Source organism: Sipha flava, unplaced genomic scaffold (assembly GCF_003268045.1).
Source record: "Sipha flava isolate LNK unplaced genomic scaffold, YSA_version1 80_pilon_pilon, whole genome shotgun sequence".
NCBI lineage: Eukaryota > Metazoa > Arthropoda > Insecta > Hemiptera > Aphididae > Sipha > Sipha flava.
The window spans coordinates 1,206,342-1,228,924 of NW_020273622.1; the positions used below are offsets into that span (position 1 = coordinate 1,206,342).

General features: G+C 26.1%; 3 protein-coding genes across 5 annotated transcripts in view; 2 read left to right on the forward strand and 1 right to left on the reverse strand.

The window, feature by feature from the left end:
* The window catches only part of LOC112693060 (poly(rC)-binding protein 2), a 34,749-nt gene extending 30,731 nt beyond the window's left edge, over positions 1 to 4,018 (forward strand). The window contains exons 11-12 of one of the 2 annotated variants that reach the window (XM_025567948.1): positions 2,131 to 2,232; positions 3,926 to 4,018. In XM_025567948.1, the coding sequence (XP_025423733.1) occupies positions 2,131 to 2,215 (85 nt within the window). In that variant the 3' untranslated portion in view covers positions 2,216 to 2,232; positions 3,926 to 4,018. Of the gene's footprint in view, positions 1 to 38; positions 1,180 to 2,130; positions 2,233 to 3,925 lie in introns of those variants that run through there. The other variant, XM_025567947.1, reaches the window with a different exon arrangement.
* A 6,891-nt stretch (positions 4,019 to 10,909) lies between these two features.
* On the reverse strand, positions 10,910 to 21,140 carry LOC112693107 (intracellular protein transport protein USO1-like). The gene is made up of 17 exons (XM_025568026.1): positions 19,700 to 21,140; positions 19,005 to 19,095; positions 18,444 to 18,581; positions 18,259 to 18,366; positions 17,420 to 17,614; positions 15,807 to 15,895; positions 15,528 to 15,728; positions 15,236 to 15,469; positions 14,942 to 15,175; positions 14,608 to 14,876; positions 12,798 to 12,970; positions 12,634 to 12,713; positions 12,244 to 12,447; positions 11,949 to 12,177; positions 11,687 to 11,880; positions 11,430 to 11,606; positions 10,910 to 11,281 (listed from the first exon to the last, which is right to left on the reverse strand). Exons 1-17 carry the CDS (start codon positions 20,117 to 20,119, stop codon positions 10,973 to 10,975), a joined length of 3,345 nt encoding a protein of 1,114 aa, XP_025423811.1. The 5' UTR covers positions 20,120 to 21,140; the 3' UTR covers positions 10,910 to 10,972.
* Positions 21,138 to 22,583, forward strand: part of LOC112693108 (V-type proton ATPase 116 kDa subunit a) — a 35,493-nt gene continuing 34,047 nt past the window's right edge. For both annotated transcript variants that reach the window (XM_025568027.1, XM_025568029.1), the window contains exon 1: positions 21,138 to 21,667. The gene's annotated coding sequence lies outside the window, so the exon portion shown is untranslated. The remainder of the gene's footprint in view (positions 21,668 to 22,583) is intronic.

The window sequence follows — 22,583 nt, forward strand, 5'->3', positions numbered from 1 at the left end:
CACCACTCCCCACCACACCTTCGACAACGATATATCAGCTTGGACATACAGCGAGCAACGATGCTGCAATCGGAAATCCAACACCATCACCAACACCACCAGCAGCAGCAACAGCTAGTGTTGCCGCCACACCAGTACCCGTTCCCCGTACACGTGCTTACCACCAACACCACCACCACATCCACAGCCACAAACACCCAGACCACAAATCCACCGGCCGCCACCCACTCACTGCAGCCGTCCCACCACCAGTACGTGACCGCAGCCGACATACCCATCCAGCACCATTTCCACAGTTCCGCGGCGGCCCTGTTGTCGCCACAGCCGGCCGTCGCCAAACACAAACCGGACCGCGTCAAGTTCATGCCTTACTGAAAAAATAAATAAATAAATATATATTGCTGCCCAGTCCCAAGATCGATTTCAAACGCTCCCCGCCGTCTTCTGAAAACTATAACCACCACTCACAAAACATCCCCTTCATCTCAAAACCACAAGACGAGTCTCCGTATCGACGAAACAGAATGCGTATACGACGTATGTCGACGATGGTCATACCGAAAATTCCGGGAAACGCGTTCGTCTCGGTCGCGTTTTATGATAACATTTCGTCAAATTTCTAATTCACTTGGCCGCAAATGAACAGAATAGAAATGGGATTGATGGTCTCCGCTGATAGGTATTTGCAACGTGGTGACCAAATATGGTTCCAGACTGCGCTCAAGTAATTACATGCATTTCTTATACGAAATCGCGCCCGACCAGTACCGCCGCGATGAATTATATTTGAAATATTCAACTTAAGATTCCACTTAAATAACATTATTTACGACCACGACTTCAAATGTTTCCGTCACATTAATGTCATCGTTCATTTATTCATCGAATCATTCAGTTAAAACTATATTTATCGAGTCATAGATTATCCCATAATTTCGTACGAGTAATATTTTCTTCCCCTATGTGTTACGTAAGAACTAAATTTCAGACTTGGAAGACTACGACGGTAAGAATACAATCGTACAATAGGACGTGGATGGATAAAGATACTTATTCATTCGAAAACGTAGATATGTATAAGTTATTTTGCGAGTACTTTTGTGGATGGTAATTAACAAAACATTATATTATAATAAAATGGATAATTTCTGTTTATGACATTGTGATTTCATTAGGTACATTAAATTAAAAGTCTAAGTTAAAAAAATGTTACGAAGATTTTATAACTCTAAACTATAGAATATAATTATGGTAGGGTATAATATATTTACTAGTCATATTTCGATTTTAGTTAATGATAGTAACAATTTCTTGTTGTTCTCTATTGATCGCGAATAGCTATTCATTTAATTTGTTATTATATTCAAAATTATATGTGCCTTATACGATTAATTTGATCGTTTATTAAACCGTATTAATTTTTATACAAATTTTAAGGACCAAAATTTTAATTATTCAAATTTATTATTGTATATTTTTTTTATCATTTGTTTTATATTACATTACTTATGTACTCTCATTAAATGCTCACTTAATGTTAATAATCATCATGTGTATATTTGTAATATTAAGACTGTTAAAAGCCTATTTATTTGTTTCAAAATCAACTTCTTATAAAATATGTACTATGTTATACAATATTTATAATTTAATACTTTTCTAAGCAATATAATACATGGTAGCAAGAATTATTTTTGTCAATGTAATATTTATTTTAGAATTTATTATTTGTGATAATATATAAATTTGGATGTATTTATTTATTTCCGTTGTTTGTTATTTGTTATTGATTATCTAGACTCTATTTGATATTCGTTCAATATGCATGAAACAAAACGCTATTTAAATACCTCTAAGAATATGTGCATGTAATTATTACATAATACTATGATTCTTATGGAGTTCAGTTTTATTTTTTTGTTATGTTGATTATTCTCTTTAGCATGCATGGTCAGCAAACAAATTATTTTATTTTGAAATCAATACGAACTATTTGTACTTGAACATAAATCAAGGTCAGTAAGTTCGACATTATAAATAAATATATATTTTTCAATAATATTCAACATATTTTTTATCACTAATCATATGAATACATTTTTTATTTAACGTATTTATATTTGTTACCAGGATATCAATGGAAACTGCTGGACTAGCTCTGCCCGGATACCACTACGTATCGCCTAATCATATTGTCAAATCTCCAATCCACTAAATCGATGTACAATTGAGGTAACTATTTATAATTTAAGTATATAGATTGGAAAAGAGATTTTTATATATTTAATATACATACATAGGTTTATTTAGCAATGAATTAAAACACGTTTTATTTTTTTTATAAATATAAGTAAGTAGTGGAGCATTTATGGGAGGGGGTGGGGGTTGTTGGGGGTTTCCAACCCCCCTCTCCAAAGAATTTTCAGACCTGGATTCTTTAAACTTTGATCAGTTTGAAATTTGTTAATTTTATAAATTCGAATAAAGAAAACAATTTTAAATTTAAATTTTCAAAATTAAATTTTTATCTGTTTTACTATATTCTTATTAAAAAATTGAATTTCATTAATTATAAACTATATGATAAACTGTGGCTTTTTTCTTTTATTTGCCAATTCATCAATAAATTTATTGGTAGTAATATTTAAATTTGAATGAATCGATAACATGTAAAGGCCATTAAGTATTTTCTAAAACAAAATGTGATCTTCATTCAATTATCTCCACAATTAGTTCCCAACAATTTTCTGCGAACTACAGGACACAGCAATAGGCATTAGCCTATGAAGTGTATAATGTGTTTCGATTTGCACAGTTGAAAACACCAATATTATCGCATCCGTGTTTTATTAGTTTTTATGAAATACAATTACTATTTTCGTGTGTGTTTCTCTGTACATGATTTCATCCGAGAGGATGAAAGTAAGATTTCTTATAGAAAATATTGTCTAGTTGCTACATTATTGGCTGTTGTTTTACCAATATCTTAACAGTTTCTAAATAAATACGAAAAATTGATGAAAATTTATAAAACAAATCGAAAAAATTCATGGCATACTGGTTTTCGAAAAAAAAACTTGAAAATTTTACTAATAACTTATATAACCATTCAATACAAATGAGATAATTTTCAAAATATTTTTATTTATTTTTTTTACTTAAAGATAAGTAATAATGTGTTATCTTAATATTTTTTCGAAAATGTTGATAAAATAATTAAATTTATTTTAAATTTAAATTTCAAAAAATGTAAAACAGTGTTCAAATTACATATAGAAAATTTATTTTCATAATATTTATATAAAGATTAAAATATTTTAAATGTATTATTATATTAATTTTAATTAATTTTTAATTGATAATTATATTATTTCATAAATTACTTATTTAATATTAAATAAGTAAAAAATAAAAAATAAAGTAAAAAATTTTTTTAAAATTAACATACATGCCCTTAAATTGCATATACATAGTGCCGTCATATTACACTTTATTTTCGTTTTCCAATAAAGTGTAATATGACGGTACTATATAAAAGCAATTTAAGGGCATGTATGTTAATTTTAAAAATTATTTACATAAATAATTTATGAAATAATATAATTATAAATTATTAAATTCTAATACAATATATCGTCAATAATTTTTAAAAGTTGATTTACTAATATACTGCAATATCCTAGTATAAAAATGTATAACTCTGAAATAATTATTAAAAAATAAGTAAGTTACACACTATCAATTTTCAAAAATCAATCATTTCCCTATAGATTATGATCAATTTGAAAAATTTCTACTTGAATTATGACTTTTTTTTTTAATTCGTCCAAACACGATTACTAATTCTTTGTTATGTCATAATTAATTACCAATTAAAAGTTATATTGATATTACAAATTAAAAAATAAAATTGTATTTGTTTCAGATTCATTTGTACTTGGGCATTTGAAAATAAAAATGATTATGAACATCATAAAATAATAAGGTATTGTATATTATCCAACAGAGATAGAAAAAAAATATTTTCCTGTTTAATTAATTAATTAATTAACTTAACAAATCTTTTTTTTTATTATTATTATTATTATTATAATTATTTAACTAAATAATACGTATAATTTTATGTTTATGTTTTATTCAAATCACAATATTAGTGTTAATGTTTTTAATATTAATTTATTATAATTGTTAGTGAAGTTAAATATGTGCGTTAGCACTGTTTTTATTTATATTGTATTATTTATTTAGTGTACTATTGGTAAATGCTTAAGATGTTTTTTTTACACATATTGTTACTGATGTTTTGGATGCGTACCAAATCATTTCACACAAATAATTATTAGATAATGTATACAAAATAGGAATTAATATTTATTTATTTTTTATTTTTTATATCAATAGAATTGGTCTTTTTGTGTTGTTGTCAAACTTCATTTCTCTATAAACATATAAAATAATATTACCAGATAAAAGCAATACATTTTATAGATTAATTAATGTGTATAAAACAATTAAATTCTTTAGTTAATCGTAAACAGGGTGTGTCGGATTATAGATATTAGAACTAATGAAATTTTACGGACGATTGCCTAGTCCGTCTGAATAGATGTTACATTGTATAAACACATAAAAACCTCATTCGGTCTAACTGGGTGTTGAAAAATATCGTACACCCGATTCACCGAGCCAAATAATATATAACCAATCTATTACTTGATGTTTGGATACCATTTAACCATTAATTAGTTCTACCGTTCCACCCTGTATAGTATATCCTATATAATTATTATACATTTGAATATTTATTTCCGATCTTCATAACCCCATATAACGTGGATAAAATTCGTAGTTATTGGCTGCTATGTATAATGTATAGTCAACGCGCGATAAAGTATAAATTTTATTCTTAGCTTACCTAGTTTTTAGATTGGAATGATTGGCAATGAAAATTTATAAGTGCCAAAAATATCTTAAAAATATAAAATCACCATCGCAGGTTGATATGTGAAAAATGTGCCAAATACGAAAATTATGAATAATAAAACGTAGCAATAACAAATATATTTTATGAAAATGATAAATTGACAGCCTAATATGCATTAGTGCTTAATATATATTTATAGGTATAATGATTTACTTCCGATGAATCAATTTTGTTTAGAAACATTAAACGCTATTTAAATATCCTTTAGACGCACTCTACTCGTTAACATAACCTTATATATAACTATAAACATTTTCTCTTTGATATATTATTTTATAAAAAAAAGTTTAGACACCAAAGTCATACCAATACTAGGTGAATCAACACTGTGTCAAAGGCGAAAGGGTATGCCACCGGTGGCAAATAAAAGGTTAGTGATTTGAAAATAAATACAAACTTATCGTCAATATTATATTGTTCTTGGCGTGCACAATTTTTTATCTTCAATATATTTTTATTTGTTTATAATTTTTATTGTAATTATTTTTTGTTTATAATGTTTAAAACGTAACTAAGAATATTTTTTTAACGTATTCTTATATAGTTTAATAATTTTTATTTTTATTTTTCCATAAACTAAAATTAAAAATAATAAAGTTTGTGATATAATAATTAGTCAGGGACGCATAAATTATTAAACTTTAGTATCGAGCTCTACAATTCGGTTACCGAATGCAGCACATATATTATATTTTAATAGAGTTTGATAATTTGGACTAAATGGTAGAGGGTAGCATGAAATTTCAAATAAAAATAAATAAATAAAATAATTTTATCTAAATTTTAAAATGTAGTATTTTAATAATAATAATACTGTTTAATATCATAAATATTAGAGACAATCAAATTAATTTTTATTTTAGATATTACATTTAATTGTTTTTTCTTTTTTGGTATCATTAATGGTAGCCACTTAGGAGATTTGAAAAGTAAACATGTTTTATTCAGTACTCATTATAATGCCGAAAAGTATGGCAAATACGATTCTGTGGTGTAGCAACACAATTATTGGAATCAATGACCGCTATATACGCAAGTGCATGTTTTTTTTTATTTAAATATATTTTTTTTTTAATGTTAACGTACAACATATTATAAGTGTTTTATATTTGTAAACATTTATATAGCTATTTAAAGTAATTTAAGCGCGTGCTAAAAAAAATAATAATAATAATTTTTGTGAAACACAAAAAGGGTAAGAATTTTTTTTTATATGTGTATAAATAGATGTATACATATTTGTTTTGTTTGATCTCATTAATTTAATAAAAAAAACAACAATATCCATAACAAAAAAATTTATATATACACTTTATTATTATTATTAGTTTTATTATTAATCTTGATTTCGGCAAAAAAATAAATAATAATAATACTCGAGAATCTAACATATCCCAATCATAACCTAATTACATTATGACGATTATACATAGCATATCGCGTATACCAGCATATCCTTAATTCCGCACATGACCATATCATATTAGACAAATCGAGTGATTTTATATCTGTAATAATTATATTTTTTAATCTGATCTGCGGCTAACACGTCATTCATACACTGCAGTTTTGGAAAATGGAAAATATAATATTAAAAGTCACCGATCATTATACCGACGAACAACACGGTATGAATTGTTATTGAAAACCCAATTATTTTGTCACAAAAACATGATTTATTATCATTATTATTATTATTGTTAACCACCTATTAACCATTTTTAGATTATATTGATTGTATAGTTGTTTTAGTTAGACTTATTAGTTATAAGGATATTCACATTAATCCAGTAGCTTAATAATTATAGTCACTGTAACTCCTAGAATTTGTTTTTCTTTGTATCACTCTCTCTCTTTCTCTCTCTCTCTCTCTCTATCTTAAAAATAATGATATTATTGTACCTTATACCTAATTTACACGTCTTACATTTAATAAAGACATTATTATTATTAAAATATTGTGAATTACGATTTCGATATAATTGTCACTATTATACTAGTGTTTAGTTTATAGTCAAGTTTACCATTTAATCCGTAGTATTTTGACAAGGTTAAACGACGTTAATGTATTTTAACTTTGTTTGTTCGATATTGTATATCGCAGGGTTTAAAAAAAATAACAATTATTATGCTTACACAGTTGTATTTGAATACAAATTATATATTATAATATCCTTGATTGTGTTCTTAATCATTTCCATGTATACTAAAAATATTTATTTTTAAATTGATTTTTTCATGTGATCAAAATCGTTGCGCGATCGTCTGGTAAGTAAATTATCTCGGGATTCTAACCACATATTCACACTATCCACCAAAGTGCCGGTTCGACGGTTTTCGAGGCATGGTGCAGAATTTTGCAGGTCCCCATATATATATATATATATATATATATATATATATATATATATATATATATATATATAAATTTACTGATTTATCAATTGTTTATAAAAATCTACGTTCATGTTATTATATAACTAAATAATATTTTGTACCGTCGTCGACGATGTACAATTTTACAAGTACATGTGCGTGCAATACTTCAAAGCTATGCGTAATTGGTATCTACCGTCTTAATTTTCGTCGATAATAACCCGTTTCCTGAGAAAATTACAAGACCACACGGGCTGTGATTTGCGTACTAAGACTTTATTATTTTTACTTATAGATAAAGTGATATTCGTAGCACACAATTTGTGGGGCCCCAAACAAGCGCGGGGCCCGGTGCGATCGCACGGCTTGCCCTCCTCTACGGCCGGCACTAGTCCACCATTCATATTATAAATAAACTTGCAAGTTCGACGTTTAGTTTATTTCACCGACAACAATTTAATGATGTGTAATCATAGGCGTAGACTGGGGGGCAAGGGGGCCCATTGCTCCTCTAAAATAAATTAGGAGAAACAGTGCTCCCTCTGATATATAACATACCTTGTTTTAAAATAAGTACAAAAGAGCTGGTTATAACTATTACTATAGTTTTATTTTTAAATATTATTTTCAGTTTTAGCTTATCTAACATAATGTTAGATACCTAATGAATAGGTAATGAATTATTTTATACTATAATATAGCGGCGTTTTTTTTTTTTTAGAAGTTATAAAATATTAAAAATGTTTATGTTTTTAATGTATTTCAGTTTATTTATTTATGTTTGATTTATTTCATTATTATATTGATTATTATTTAATTATTATATTGATCACCTTATACTTATATAAATCAAAAGGTATTGTTAACGTATATTTACAAGTAAATAATGTAAGGTTAACTATATAGACTAGTTGATATGTAACAATAGATTTACTCTCCACCCCCTAATCAATTTCCAAGTTACGCCCATGTATGGGATTATTAGAATAATTGGAAAAATGGCTTTATTTTAAAATAAATAATAATCGAATACACAATTATATTTCACTTTTTTAAATATATAAATGATATCCTATGTAAAAAGATATTTCTACTCGAGTAAAATTAGTACAACGTTAGATTTTCAAAATGGAATAGTAGATTACAATAGCTATTCTCATACCTACATTACCTCACTACTTCAGTTAGCAGTAATAATGTGAAAACAGCATCCGCTCATACATCGATTCAAACAAAAAAAAAAAATTCTCATACCACTGCATCCATTATAAGAACACGTGGTGAACCCATTTAAATTTTTATAACTCCACTTTGCCTAAACATTTACTTCTTTCATGTTGAAAACATTTTCGTACAACGCAAATGCTTGCATTATAATATAATATATATATATATATATATTCATACTACAAGTTTATGAATATACAGTACTTTGAATGAAAATAGTGTTGGATATACCAACTTCATCTTTACATACATTCAATAATGCCTAATTACAATTATTATATAAGCTATACATGACACAACACATTTTATTTAAAATGTAAATATATACACTCCAATTATCAGTTGACTTATATAAATATATTGGTAAGTGATGTTTACATGGAGAAAAAAAGTACCTAGTCCAACTGGTATGAATAAGAAACTGTAACCAACCCCTCCTAACTCAATTGTGAATACAATATTGCACTGAGTTAATAATCACAGGGTAAAGGTTTTTGAAATTTGAAAACAATTTTAAACGGAATCCTAATTGATACGTACCTCATGAGCTCATCTCTCTCAATGCTATCGAGTCAATTACTATTATTAGGTAGTAACAATGATTAACAACCTAAAGAAGTTGAATAATCACAATTATTTTACCGGATAACCCAACTCCTATTGATTCGGCTAGTTATAATATATTAATAAATATATTTTAAATCCCTATATATATTATTATTTTAAATTAATTAATTTTAAAATGCTATATTATAAACAATTTTTTTCAAAGTTATAAAAAGCTATCTTAATAAATTATTTATATATATTTACAGGACTAACACTTTGGAAAATAATTAGATATATACAGTTTTACAATTAATTATAGTAACAAAATACTACTTATTACTAACAAATACATAGAAGTTAATATATATATATTTAGAACACAATACAAAGGGTATAGATAGATAAATAATAACAACATAGAACTCTGATAATATGCTATGTAGAGTCACATACACATTTTACAGTATCCTATGAAATTTAAGCTTATATTCTTACAAAAATTAAATAAACCATCAATTTGGATAATTAATTGAAATATTAAATTTTCCTACTTTTTTATCAGTTTCTTAAATTTAGTTTTCTCATGACTAGGGAACGGATTTATATGTAATAAAAATACATAAATATGTACATATGTATGTAAGTATAATTTATAAAATATGTACTAAAACCATCCAAATATGAAGGAAAAAAATTTAATTAAAAAAAAAAAATTATAATTATCAAATTATCAAAATGATTTGTTGCATTGAATTATTACAATATATTTTAAATTATCAAATATTAAATGTCGCCTATTAGATCTGAAAATATTTTTAAACGGTTAAATGATCGTTCCACATCAACCTACGTCGGTTCATTAAAGCATATTTGAAAGGCATAATATTAGAAGGCGATTATTCCAAATTTTTAGAAGGGTGTCTGCCACTCATTATGTCATTGATTGATTTAAAATAAATATGGCCTGAAATTTTTTTCGGTAAAAATAGGAATTTTCTTTTTTACTACTTCTCCTATTGGTCCGTTTACGAGTTTTCATTTTGCAATCCTTGATTCGACAATTTGCATACTTTCATTCAAGGACATATTTTTGTTTCTAATTTTGTAAATGTATGTGCAATAAAACTAAAATTCACTGAGATGAAAATTAAATTAGTTTTCAATGTTTCATTTTGCATAATATTTTGAGCTTTTCTAATAGCGATAGAAGTTCTGGATATAAATTTGAAATAATTTCTTGTATTTTTGTACGAAGAAGACGTATGAATGATGAAATAATAAAATATGTTTAAAAATATTTACAAATTAGTGAAATATGTAAAAATATGTAATTATACCAAAATATGTAAAAATATGTAAAATAAAAGAAGCATCATATTAATAGGAATGATTTAAATCATGAACATTTCTTATCAAATTTTAAATATCTCGTTTTAATAAAAATATGTATTTACATATAAATCTGTTCCCTACTCATGACATAAGTATGAAATTTTGAACAAGTCATTTAGACATTGAATTTAATAAAAATTTAAATAATTTAAACCCATGAAACATAAAAAATTTATTTAAAATTGATATTTGTTTATTGTTTACATATTTAAATGTTTCCTAATACAAATAATAGAAACTTACCAATATGTACAAGAATAACTGAATTAAAAACAAAAAAAAAAAATGGTATACTAGTGGTAGTAAAAAATTAAATGATTTTATTTTAAAAAATATCATTTCGATAAAAAAAAATTATAAAATTTAAAAAAAATTCAACATATAGTATTCAAAAAAAAATCACAATAAGGTACACAGAAAAAAAATTCATGTTTTAACAGAAACTCAATTAGAGTTGAAACTAGATAATTTGTTAACATTATTAAATGCTAGGCGTCTCTGTTTACAATCATTTTCAAATTCCTTAAGTGCTAATTGAATTTCATTTTCTCTGGATGTTAATAGTTGATCAGTTTTGGTATTAAGTTGATCTAAGAAACGAATACAATTCACCAACTGTTCATTATAAACAATTTGTTGTTTTTGGTTGGCATGTTTATATCCCAATGCAGCATGTTTAACTTTTGTATACTTAGCCTGCAACTTTTCTAACTCTGACACCTTTATACTTAGTTTATCCTTCATTTGACGCATCTAATAAAAATATATTTTAAACCTAATTAAGATATGTTCATAATTAAAATACATAAATTATTAGATAACAGATTAAAAAAAAAAAAGTTATCAAATTATAGTTATTATTATTTCTATAAAATATCATTTATTATGATTACCAACTTACTTCTTGGGCCCAATTAGTCATTATTTGGGCAAATTTAGACCTCTCCTCTTCAATTTGCTTTTTCAATATATCCACATCTATAGAACTAGCATGCATTTCTTTCAATTGTTGTAGTTGGTTGTTTTTCATTGACACCTGCATTTGAACATTTTCTAATTTCATTTCAAGTTCTTTGATCTATTCCGTAAAACAATATATTAATAAATATGTAAGTTATTGACATAAATACAAAATAAACAAATATAATATATTTTTACAGTGTTATTTTTTAATGTTATAATTTCATTAGCTTTTTCAAATTTCTGCTGATAATCAGCATCAATTTGTATTAACTCTTGAGAAGCATAATGTGCTGCGTTTTGTTTGGCCACAGAATTCAGTTTCTCCATTTCAATCTCATGTTTGCTCTTAAGCTCTTCAATCATTTTTGCACAAATAACTTTTTCTTCACCTTGATTTTAAAATTGTTCAATTTTATGTTCATGTTTTTATTTTATTTTTTTAAAAATGTATACATACTTATTTTTTTATTATAAAGCATCTCTAATTCATGTAATTCTTTTTTATACTTAAATGTTATTTCGTTTATAGCTAGTTTATGCTTCCTTTCTAAATTAGACACTGAATTTTCATAGTCAGATAATTTTGCCTTTAAAATCTTTTCTTCATCTATCACTTTTGTAGATGTCTGCGAATCTGTATTGGTTAACTTGGAAATTGTATTTTTTGCTTGTTTTAATTCTTCAACCTGTTTTATACAATTTGGATTTAAAAAATATTAATGAACAATTGGTAACTAAAATTTTTCAATTACCTTAACGTCATATTGTTTTTTTAAATTTTCTAATTCATCTACACAAATAGCAACTTTAGAATCACATTCTAATTGTAATCGTTTTTCTAAGGATAATACTCTTTCTTTAGATTGGTTCAATTCAATTTTCAATTGAGCAATCATTTCTTTTTGACGTTTATGTAACATTAATTCATTTTTTAGATCCATTATTTCTTTTTCTAACTTCAAATATGTAAAAATAAAATTAATTAATAATCAATTAATACTAAATATTTTAATTATTTCTAGAATTACTAAATGTTAACAATTTTACAATTTTTAAAACTATTATTTTTAACATAATACTAGTTTTCAATTTAGTTTCCATGTCAAGGTAATCAAAAATATCATCAGTAGATAAAAACTTACCAATTCTTTTTGCAAAGGATCTTGATTAGAGATTGATTCTTTTTTTATTCCAATCAAAGTTATAGCTAATTCTTCTTTTTCTAAATAATTTAGGATTGTTATTAATGCAATTGTTCTTTTAACTAATCATCATATGATAGGTTATATTACTTATAAGCACTTACCTTTTACTACAGAGCCATACTGTTTATCAAGTGTTTCAAACTGGGTAGATAATTCATCAAAACGTTTTTCTAATTTTTCTTTTTCAAGTAAACAATGCTCTTTTTCTGAACATACACTAACATAGAGTTGTTTGAGTTCATCAATTTCTTTAATATAATGTTCTATTCGGTCTCTAAATATTTGAATTTGAAAAATTAAAATTATAAAACATTATTTTCAGAATTTTAGAAAACAGTAATTATTATTTCAGAAAAATAAAATTTTTAAAAATTGTACACATTGATTTGATTGGAATAAAAATATATAATGTCGTAATTGTAACACTAATTATTAATAATTTACTATTAATAATTTTATTTTATAAATGCTAAGATCAGATTATACGAATAAAGTAATACTAATAAGCACAGTAAAAAAAATATTAATTAAAATTTACAACAAACCATAGGGTTGGTTGTTTTATATTATATATTATAGTAATAGATTAACTTATCTATAACTATTTTATAATTTGCTACCTACTAAAATTGTACAAACACAATACCAAAGAAAAAAATGATCCTTCAAATACTTAAGTAATGTATTATAATATATCTATCCATTGTTCAATGAGGTAAATAATATAAAATAATTTTCAGTAAAACTGACATTTTAAACAATATTAATACTTTAACCCAGGGGTCACCAACCTATTGTCAAGCTAGTCAAACTAGGGCCCATTAAGCTTTTTAAACCGGCCCACCAAGTTTCCTGATATTATGTCAATATTATTTAAAATTTGAAAAAAATGTGCACACTAAATTATTTCAATATTTTATATTCTACTTATGTGAACAGATATTATTAAAAATGAAATACGTCAAATATAAGTATAAAAGTAACTTAAGCAATGAAAATTTGTAAGCGACTCTGTTGATTGGCATAACAAAGTTCAATACAAACCATCAAAAAATTTAAAAAACAGTAATTCCAAACTTTTCATTGAATAAATTATTCGTACCTCAATAAAATCAATTTTAAATTATTAAAATAAGAAGTAAACTTTTCTAAAATCTAAATAAATCTTATCTATTCTTTAATTTCATTACCTCTCTATTCCTCTAAAAATGTTATGTCTGTGATGCCAAAATGTATCTCAGAATTGACCCATCGTCAAAAAAAGTTGGAGGCTTTAATCAATGGAAAAAAAAAATTTAAATGTGATTGGATATTATTTATGAAATTATTAGTATACATTACACTATAATCACTTTAAGTACTCAAAAAATAAAAATAAACTTTAGAAAATAATTTAAATCCAAATACCCAAAAATCCATTATATTTATTTTTTCTGGGAATTAATTTTATCAAATTGATAGCTTAGATGTAATATAGTCAAATGTATGGATTTCACATTTTTACTAAAAAAAAAAAAAAAATACTTGAATGTGGATGCTATTTTGAAGTATTAATTTTATCAATGATATAAATCCAATTTTATACATAGTAATAAATTGAGAATGAATTAATATTCTGATTAAGTAAAACATAAAATTAACTGATTAGATGTTGATATTAAATAATAATATTAAAAAAATTATTTTATAATTATAAGGTTTGAAAATCAAAATGTTCAGATATTTTCCAGTACTAATTAATTAACTAATTGTTTAACTATAGGGTTATGGAAAACAAAATAAATAATTCTGGCATTTGCTTTAACTTTAAAAGAACCACTTGTTTTCTACCACTATTTTTAAATTTTGATATTTTAATACACTTGTTAAGGAAAAATGATGCAGTTCTCTTTTTATAACATTTAAACGTACTTGAGTAGTTCTATTTCTTTATTTTTCTGTTTTGTAACATTTTCCAATGAAGACTTATGATAATGCATGTATTCTTCAATTGAACTATTGCTGATCAACTTATCTTTTTCCATAGTTTGATTTGCAGATGAAGACATATCTTCTTCAGTTCGAATAAGCTTACACATAGTATCTTCAAGTTGCATTTCAAGAGCATTACGAAGTGTTTCACAATCATGATTAGAACTATCACCATTACTTTTATCATGTGAATATTTTTCCAATTCTTGCTGAAATATGTTGAATAAAATTTAAATAATTTATTAGATTGGAAAATTTATAATTGTTGTTTTACCTGTATTTTGCGCATACAATGTTGATATGTTACTTCTTTTTTTTCCATTTCAGCAATACTTCTATCTTTCTTACTTAGAATTTCTGTTAATTGTTTTACATCATCTCTTTGTTTTTGTAACAATTCTATACTCTTTTGATAATCTTCTTCTAATTTACTTACATCATTTACAATATTTTTGTCATTGCTTACATTTGAAGAACTTAAATTAGCACGAAGTTTCTCATTTTCAGCCTAAAGAGAAAACTTAATTAATAAAAAATACACTGTTTTAATATTATACTATATTCTCACTGTTAACTTCTTCAATGTACTATTTAAATCATGATTTTGTTTAGAACATTCCATAAGCTGATTGTTTAAGATTAAAATTTCATCAGAATTATTGGAATTTGATAGTCTTTTTTTTTGTGCCATACTTAATTCTTTAGTTAAGTTACTAATAATATTATTATTTTCCACTATAGTATTATGATGTTCTTGTTGTAATTTTCTTAATTCATTAGTTAATAATGCACAATGATGATCCTATAAAATATAAGATAATGATTACATATATATATTTAAGTAACAAATAATACAGTACTTTGGATTTAATTTGTTCTAAGATACTTTTGTATTGGTCCTGTAAATTATTTACTTCTTGATTATGTTTCTTTTTTAAATCATTCATGATAAAGTCAACATTTGTGTCATATTGTTTAGATCCATTATTACGTGAGAGATTAGTAAGCTGTTCTTCAAGGTTTATCATATTAATGCGAATTTTTTCTAGTTCTTTGGTTAACTATAATCAATATTGATTTTTAAAATTAAGCCATAAAGTAAAAACAAATTTACAAATAATAATTTTCAAAAAATTAACCTTAAAATTGGATGCTTCAGCAGTTTCTGCTTTCTCCTTCAACTTTAAATTTTCTTTTTCCAAATGTTCATTATGTTTTTTTAAATTCTCTAAAATATAATAATATTTTATTATTCTATTATAAAATAAATGTGCTTTCTAAATATTGCTAAATGTTGTGGTTTTAAAATGAATAATATAAAACTTTAAGTATTTAAATAAATAAACAAATGGTTCATACACAAAAATAAATAAATAAATGCTTAGCCTGAAGTATTGTTATATTTTTAAAGTACAAAGGATTTCAAATTAAAAATTCATTATCAGATTTATGACTTATTAACAGTCACAATTTTATTGATTATGTATATATCTGACAATGAATTTCTTTTATTCATTTAATACTTTATTTTATTTAAATTATATATTACATACGAAATAAAACAAAATAAAAATTTGATACATTTATAATTTATATACTTTTATCACATACTACTATATATATCATAGAACTCTTTATATTTATTTACAAAAATAATATTATTTCATATATAGTATTTTTTCTCTTTCTAAAATATATGATAAAACCATATACATTATAAGTATACCAAATTGTTATTTTTTTTTATTTATGTTATTATTATTATTTTTTTTAAATTATATTTTTCTACGATTATTCAGTATTATTAATTTTTTTGATATAGATAAAAAATTTTTATGAATAATGACTCAAGAAATCATAAATGTTTTTTTAAAAAACTTTTAAATAGTGATGCACTAATAATACTTTGATTACAAGTTATAGAATTTGTAAATAATAATTGTATTAATGTAAAAAAAACTTTTAAGTTATGTCCTAGTGTATGATTAGATAACCAAATTTCAAAGTATCAGATAGGATAAAATACTTTTTAAAAGTAATTAGAATAATTACTTGAATACTTATAAAAAATTATACTCTGAAGACTAATAATTTTTTAATATTTTATAGTTTATAAACAGTTGCAACAAAATTTAAAAGTAATAATACAGCCCCATTAAAAATAATAGAAAGCAAAATAATAAAATTATAAAATATTATGTATCTTTTTTCATACAAATATGAATGCAATTCATATGATGGAAAAATTGTAAAATTATTTAAAAAAAGGAGATATTCTTTTAAAAAAGGATTCAGAATACTTTACAGAAACATCATAAAAGTTTATGATTATTTAATATTAAAAGGTGAATCTAAATATTTAATATTATTTCTAGCAAAATGTTTTGGTTTAAAACAGTTTTAGTATAAGTATAACAATAACTTAATTAACTAGTAAAACAAAAGTTGTCATGGAGATACATTAGACAAATATTTTAATTACATTTTAATTAAATTATAATTTTTTTATAATATTTAAAACAAAATTTTTTTTTCAACTTATAATAAAAATAATATTCCAACAACGAAAAAGTTAAAACTAACATTAATTTCAGAATAATTTGCACATAAAATGTTAATCAAGTAGACATTTAATAGATTGTATGAAGTTGTTCTTTTATTATAGAGTAAGATATTATTACCATTAAATTCTTGTAGTGTTTATAATAGTTAAGTATATCAATTAACTGGTACAGAAATTTAATTTTATTACCACATTGACGTTGATACTCCATGACTCTTCTTTGACCTTCAGATTCACTCATTAATAATTGTTTACGAAAATTGTCAATATTTGCTTCTGATTGTGTTTTTAATTCAAACAATTCTTTTTCCAATCTTTTTACTTCTTTAGTTTTCACTTCATAGAGAACTTGCAAAGTTTCATAATTTGTTTCATTTGATATTCCTGTAAAGTGTATACATTAAATCAATTTATAATAACGGTTTAATTAATATATATATATGAGGCTGGCACTTTTACTATGTTAACAACATACTTTAGAAGCAATTTATGAAAAATAAACACAAATTCGTCTGGTACAATGTGGGGCTCCTAATGAAAAAATATCTCTGGGATGTCCACGGTTAAGGTGGGAGGATTAAGTAAAAAAGGACGTAAAAAGGACTGAGCTGGATTTCGAATGGTTTAGCGATAGAAATAAGTGGCAAGAATTATGTATGGCAGTATACCATTTTAATGGTCAGATACGAAGAAGAAGAAACACAAATTCTACATGTAATTAAAAAACAAACTGTATTTTAAAATGTTAAAATATTCATAAAAGGGTATTAACGTTTAATAATAGTATGATATATTTATATATATAAAGTCAATAATATTTTGATTTGTTCACTATAAAATCATAATATAATTATATTTTATGACAATAATTTATTGATGCCTATTATTATAAGTATATATTCAGTTTAAAATGTTTTTAATTAATCAATAGTGTTATTATAAACAACTATAAGTAGTATGAAATATCAATATTTCTTTAACACATTTGTTTAATCTATTATACATAATTTTTTCAAAAGTAACATTACCTTCATAAATATATTGTTTGCTAACATTTTCTATAACATCATTGGAAGTAACAAGTTTATCATTTTTGAGTTGAGAATTATACTGTGGTATTGGGGAAGGATATGAACCTACAATAAAATTATAAGAATAAGTTATTTAATCAATAAGAACTAAAGTAATGAATTAGTAAATGTCTGTTGTTTACCATCTGTATGAAAATCAGGTTGAAAGTTAGTGTTTACATAATGCTGTAAATGTTCAAATGCCGGATTAGAAAGTACTGGTGCTTTTTTTCTCTTTAATTTGTGAGTAGACCGCGAGTGACTTAAATTACTTTCAAGCTCTGAAAAATAGTTATCAATAATAAAAGTATTAACATTTAAAGATAGACTAATATGCATGCATATGGTTGCCAAGTTACAATATGAATACACAACATTATGCAATTTAAAATATCAAACAATAGGAGGTAGGTAATTTAAATTATTCAGGTTTATAATTAAAAAAAAAAAAAACTTATTATGAATATTTTCTTAGGTGTTGATAATTGTTGTACATTTTAAAATGAATAACTTTTACTCACCCTAATAATATAAAATGATATTAGAAATCCAAGAAGTAAAGTTGATAGTTATTTTTCATGAATTAAGAATTTGTTTGAACATTAGTAAAAATTAATAAATTATATTATCTCTAAAGCAATACCTAAGCAGTCCATCGAAATAAAATAGTAATAATATTTTCAAATAATTCAATAGTTAGTTACCATCTTCAGAAGCATCACTACAATGACTTGAACTAATAACACTCATGTTTGCTCCACTTTCATTGAATACTTCGTCCAATTCAAGTTTAAGCTAAAACAATGTTAATCATTTTACAAGCTATACATTACGTTCTATTATTTTATATGTACATTTTCATAAATTTATTAAATAATATGCAAAACAAAATAATTGCGTTAGATTAAAAATAATAATTACAATACTAAAATACATAACTCAAACAATTATTAACCAACATTTTTTTATAGTAGGATATATATGAAAATGCCCTAATTTAAATTGATTTGTTACAGATACATTAAAATAAATATAAATTTGAAATCTATAATATACGAAAACCAAAAAATATTAAAAAGTTTATCTTAAATATTTATGTATATAATTTAATATGATTATAAATATTTAGATATTTTTTTTAAAACAGTAATATTTGACTCTGTCCAAACGTTTGTTCATTAGAAATGCATAAATAATTTTGAGCAACATATTTAATTTGAGGAAGATTATCTTGGTTTTCAAAGCATTTAATCGTCGGCCTTTAAAAAGAAATTAACACACGGTGATGTGAACCCGAAAACGGAACAGAGCCGTGCAAATTACTGCAATACAAATCACGAGGAAAACAATCATTAACCACTCACTGGAAAACGTACTAATAAAATAAAAATGAGAATACCTCTTGGTCCAGCCTTAGAATGTCCAAATGGTCCTCGTTGTCGTCTTGAGAGTCATTGTTCACTTGAATGTTGGCCAAGTCTGAGCCCTGAAATATGCTCTGGCCGGGGTTGTCATGTCCGAAACCGTTCATCCTACTCGACGGCACCGTGCCGTTACGACACGGATCGAATGGTGTTGTTTTAAACGGCGGTGCAACGAAACGCGACCATACGCATAACAATATAATGTAGCTTTCGCTTATTTTCACTTCGGTCGTACGAGAACTGTTGTCACAGTAAAAGAACAATGTCAACACGGCGCGACGACTTGTACGTTCGAAGAACAACGTTATCAGCCTATCATTAGGAACCGACGGTTGGGAAAAACGGCGGGAAAACGCGTCGAAAATCACAGTTCTGCCTGGCGGACGGCGTGTCATGCGGGGACCTGTGGTATCACCGCGGAACAGATAACACCTATCATCCGTGCACTCTGCTCCGGGTGGTGGTGGTTGTGGCGCGGGTGCCCGCACAGTGCATGGTTCAGGCGAGGCGTTAACCGATTTCGCGCGATACCTCCGTGGTTCCGCGCACTGGACGCTGCTGCTGCTGCTGCGGTGATCGCCGGACACGGGAACCGTTACGGATTACGAGCTCCGCGGCTCAGGACGTTTCAGTTCCTCCAAGCCTGCGGCAGGAGGTTATTTTGGGGACGGTGGAGTGATTGCACTCCTTCAAAATGATTGGGTCAATAAAGTGCTGTAAAGCGGAGTATATCGCGTGTATTAATTCGCGGTTATTACAACACGTTTTTGAGGGAGGGTGGAGGCGATTGTCCGTATGTTGAATTACGCGGCTGGGTTCGGCGCAGGAGTGAACGGAAACGGCGGAACAGCGTTCTTATCACCGGCGGAGCGTAACGTTCCACAGATGACGATGATAAGGATGATGCTGCGGAGGGGTGAAGAGATATCGTTGGCGCCCCGACGACGACGGTTGGTGGCCCGGACGTGGGCGCCGGGCACGAGTTCTTATCACGAAAGGGTTGAGCAAACTTTCGATTGTCCGATGTGCACAACCTGTCGTCCGCATTAATTACAACAGCCCAGTGATAAAAGCTTATGTGCACCAGTGGTTCACGCGCGTACGGTACATGTCATAACACACATGTGCGCGTGCGTGCGCGTGCACCGCACAACATAAGTGAGCGCTCGCGTACGCGCGTGTATAGGTGTATACATTATGTATATTACCTATAGAGCGTATCGTATGTATATTTTTTATTTATTTATTTATTTATTTTTCCCGTCTCATTTCAAGTCTGCGTGTACGTTCCGTAGGTAGTCGTCGTGTGCCGTGCGCTGTGCGTTCTTACGTCGTGGGATTGGTTTTTTTTTTCGTTATTTGTTTTTTTTTTTTTTTTTTTTTTAAGTTTTGTTTAAATTATTATTTTTTTAATACTGTTTTATTAATATTGTTTTTGTTATTATTTTTTTTTCCGCTACAAACGTCCGTAGAGAAAATATAGAAAAAAGTATCGCACAGTTTCGTATCCTCATTTATGTATGAGTGTGTGTGTGTGTGTGTGTGAGTGTAAGTGTGTAAGTGTGTGTCTAACCTGTTAAATTAATATAATATTTCCGTTGTCCGTTGATTTGTGGTCTGCTGAGTTTCAACACAGAGAACATGACCAATATTTATAAAGTCTACGCTCCGAGTACTGGACGACCAATTTATCAGACAATTAATGTTATTGAGTCTTTGCTTAGCTTGTTCTATCCTAACATTTCTGTTTGAATATTGTCCATATAAGTGTCCGGTATGAAACGCGTACCGATTGGTCATCTGTTAAATTAAATAAAAATAATTTTCAAAATTTGTTCCTTTTTTAAAATCTATTTACCTATAAGTGACGTGAAATAACTGTAGAGAATACAATTTGGAATAATTCATCGTTAATCAAGACAGTAGCTAGCACAAACACTACGGTAAGATTACTTAGTTAAGTTTTTTAATTTCTGTATAATATTTTTTTTTTTTGAGTAATTTTTATTAGTTAAGAAAAATGTTTGAATTTTTTTTTTCTTAAATCATTTTTCCTTATTGTATTGAAATGATTAACATTATATTTCATTCACCAAAAAAAAATAAAAAAAAAAATACCTTGTTTATTATATTTTATGTTTTCTCTGTATGCTCTGCTAACTTTTAATGTAGCTCTTAAGTCGGTTGGTACTTTATTCGTTAAAAATAATTGTAAAGATAAAGTACTTATTCGTCAAAATTATTTATATTGGTATTATAATTAGTTGTATTTAAACTTTGTACATATTTGTATTTAAAATTGGTTCTAAGTAGCTATCAGTATACTCTATTTCAGTAGCCAGTAGGTAGGTATTGTGATATCAATAGTTTTTCCTAGCCACAGGGTAGAGACAATAAAATTATATAATTTCTTAAAATATTTTTAAATAGGTATAGTTTATTATTTTAAGTCATATTTTATACTATTGAAGTATTAATTAAATGTAAGTACAGTTAGGCTAGATCATAATTTTGGTACTATTTATTAATAATATTTTTGATCTTAATAGTTGTATAAATTTGTTAGTTAAAATTTTCATGAAATGATTATATTTCAAATTTAATGGTTTCATATACTGAAAATAGTATAGATATGACTTTAAAAAAATAATTATATTATCCTATCAAATCCTACCAAACCTCTAAGAACAGAAGAAAAAAACATTTACAAAAAATAAAATTTTGACTTGGAATTCAACTTAAAGAATTAATATTTTTATGCACTCTGAAAATTGGTTATATTTATCAATGCTCAATTTTTTAAAATGTATAACAATTACATTATTCTACATTTCATATATTTTGAAAGTTAATTTTTAA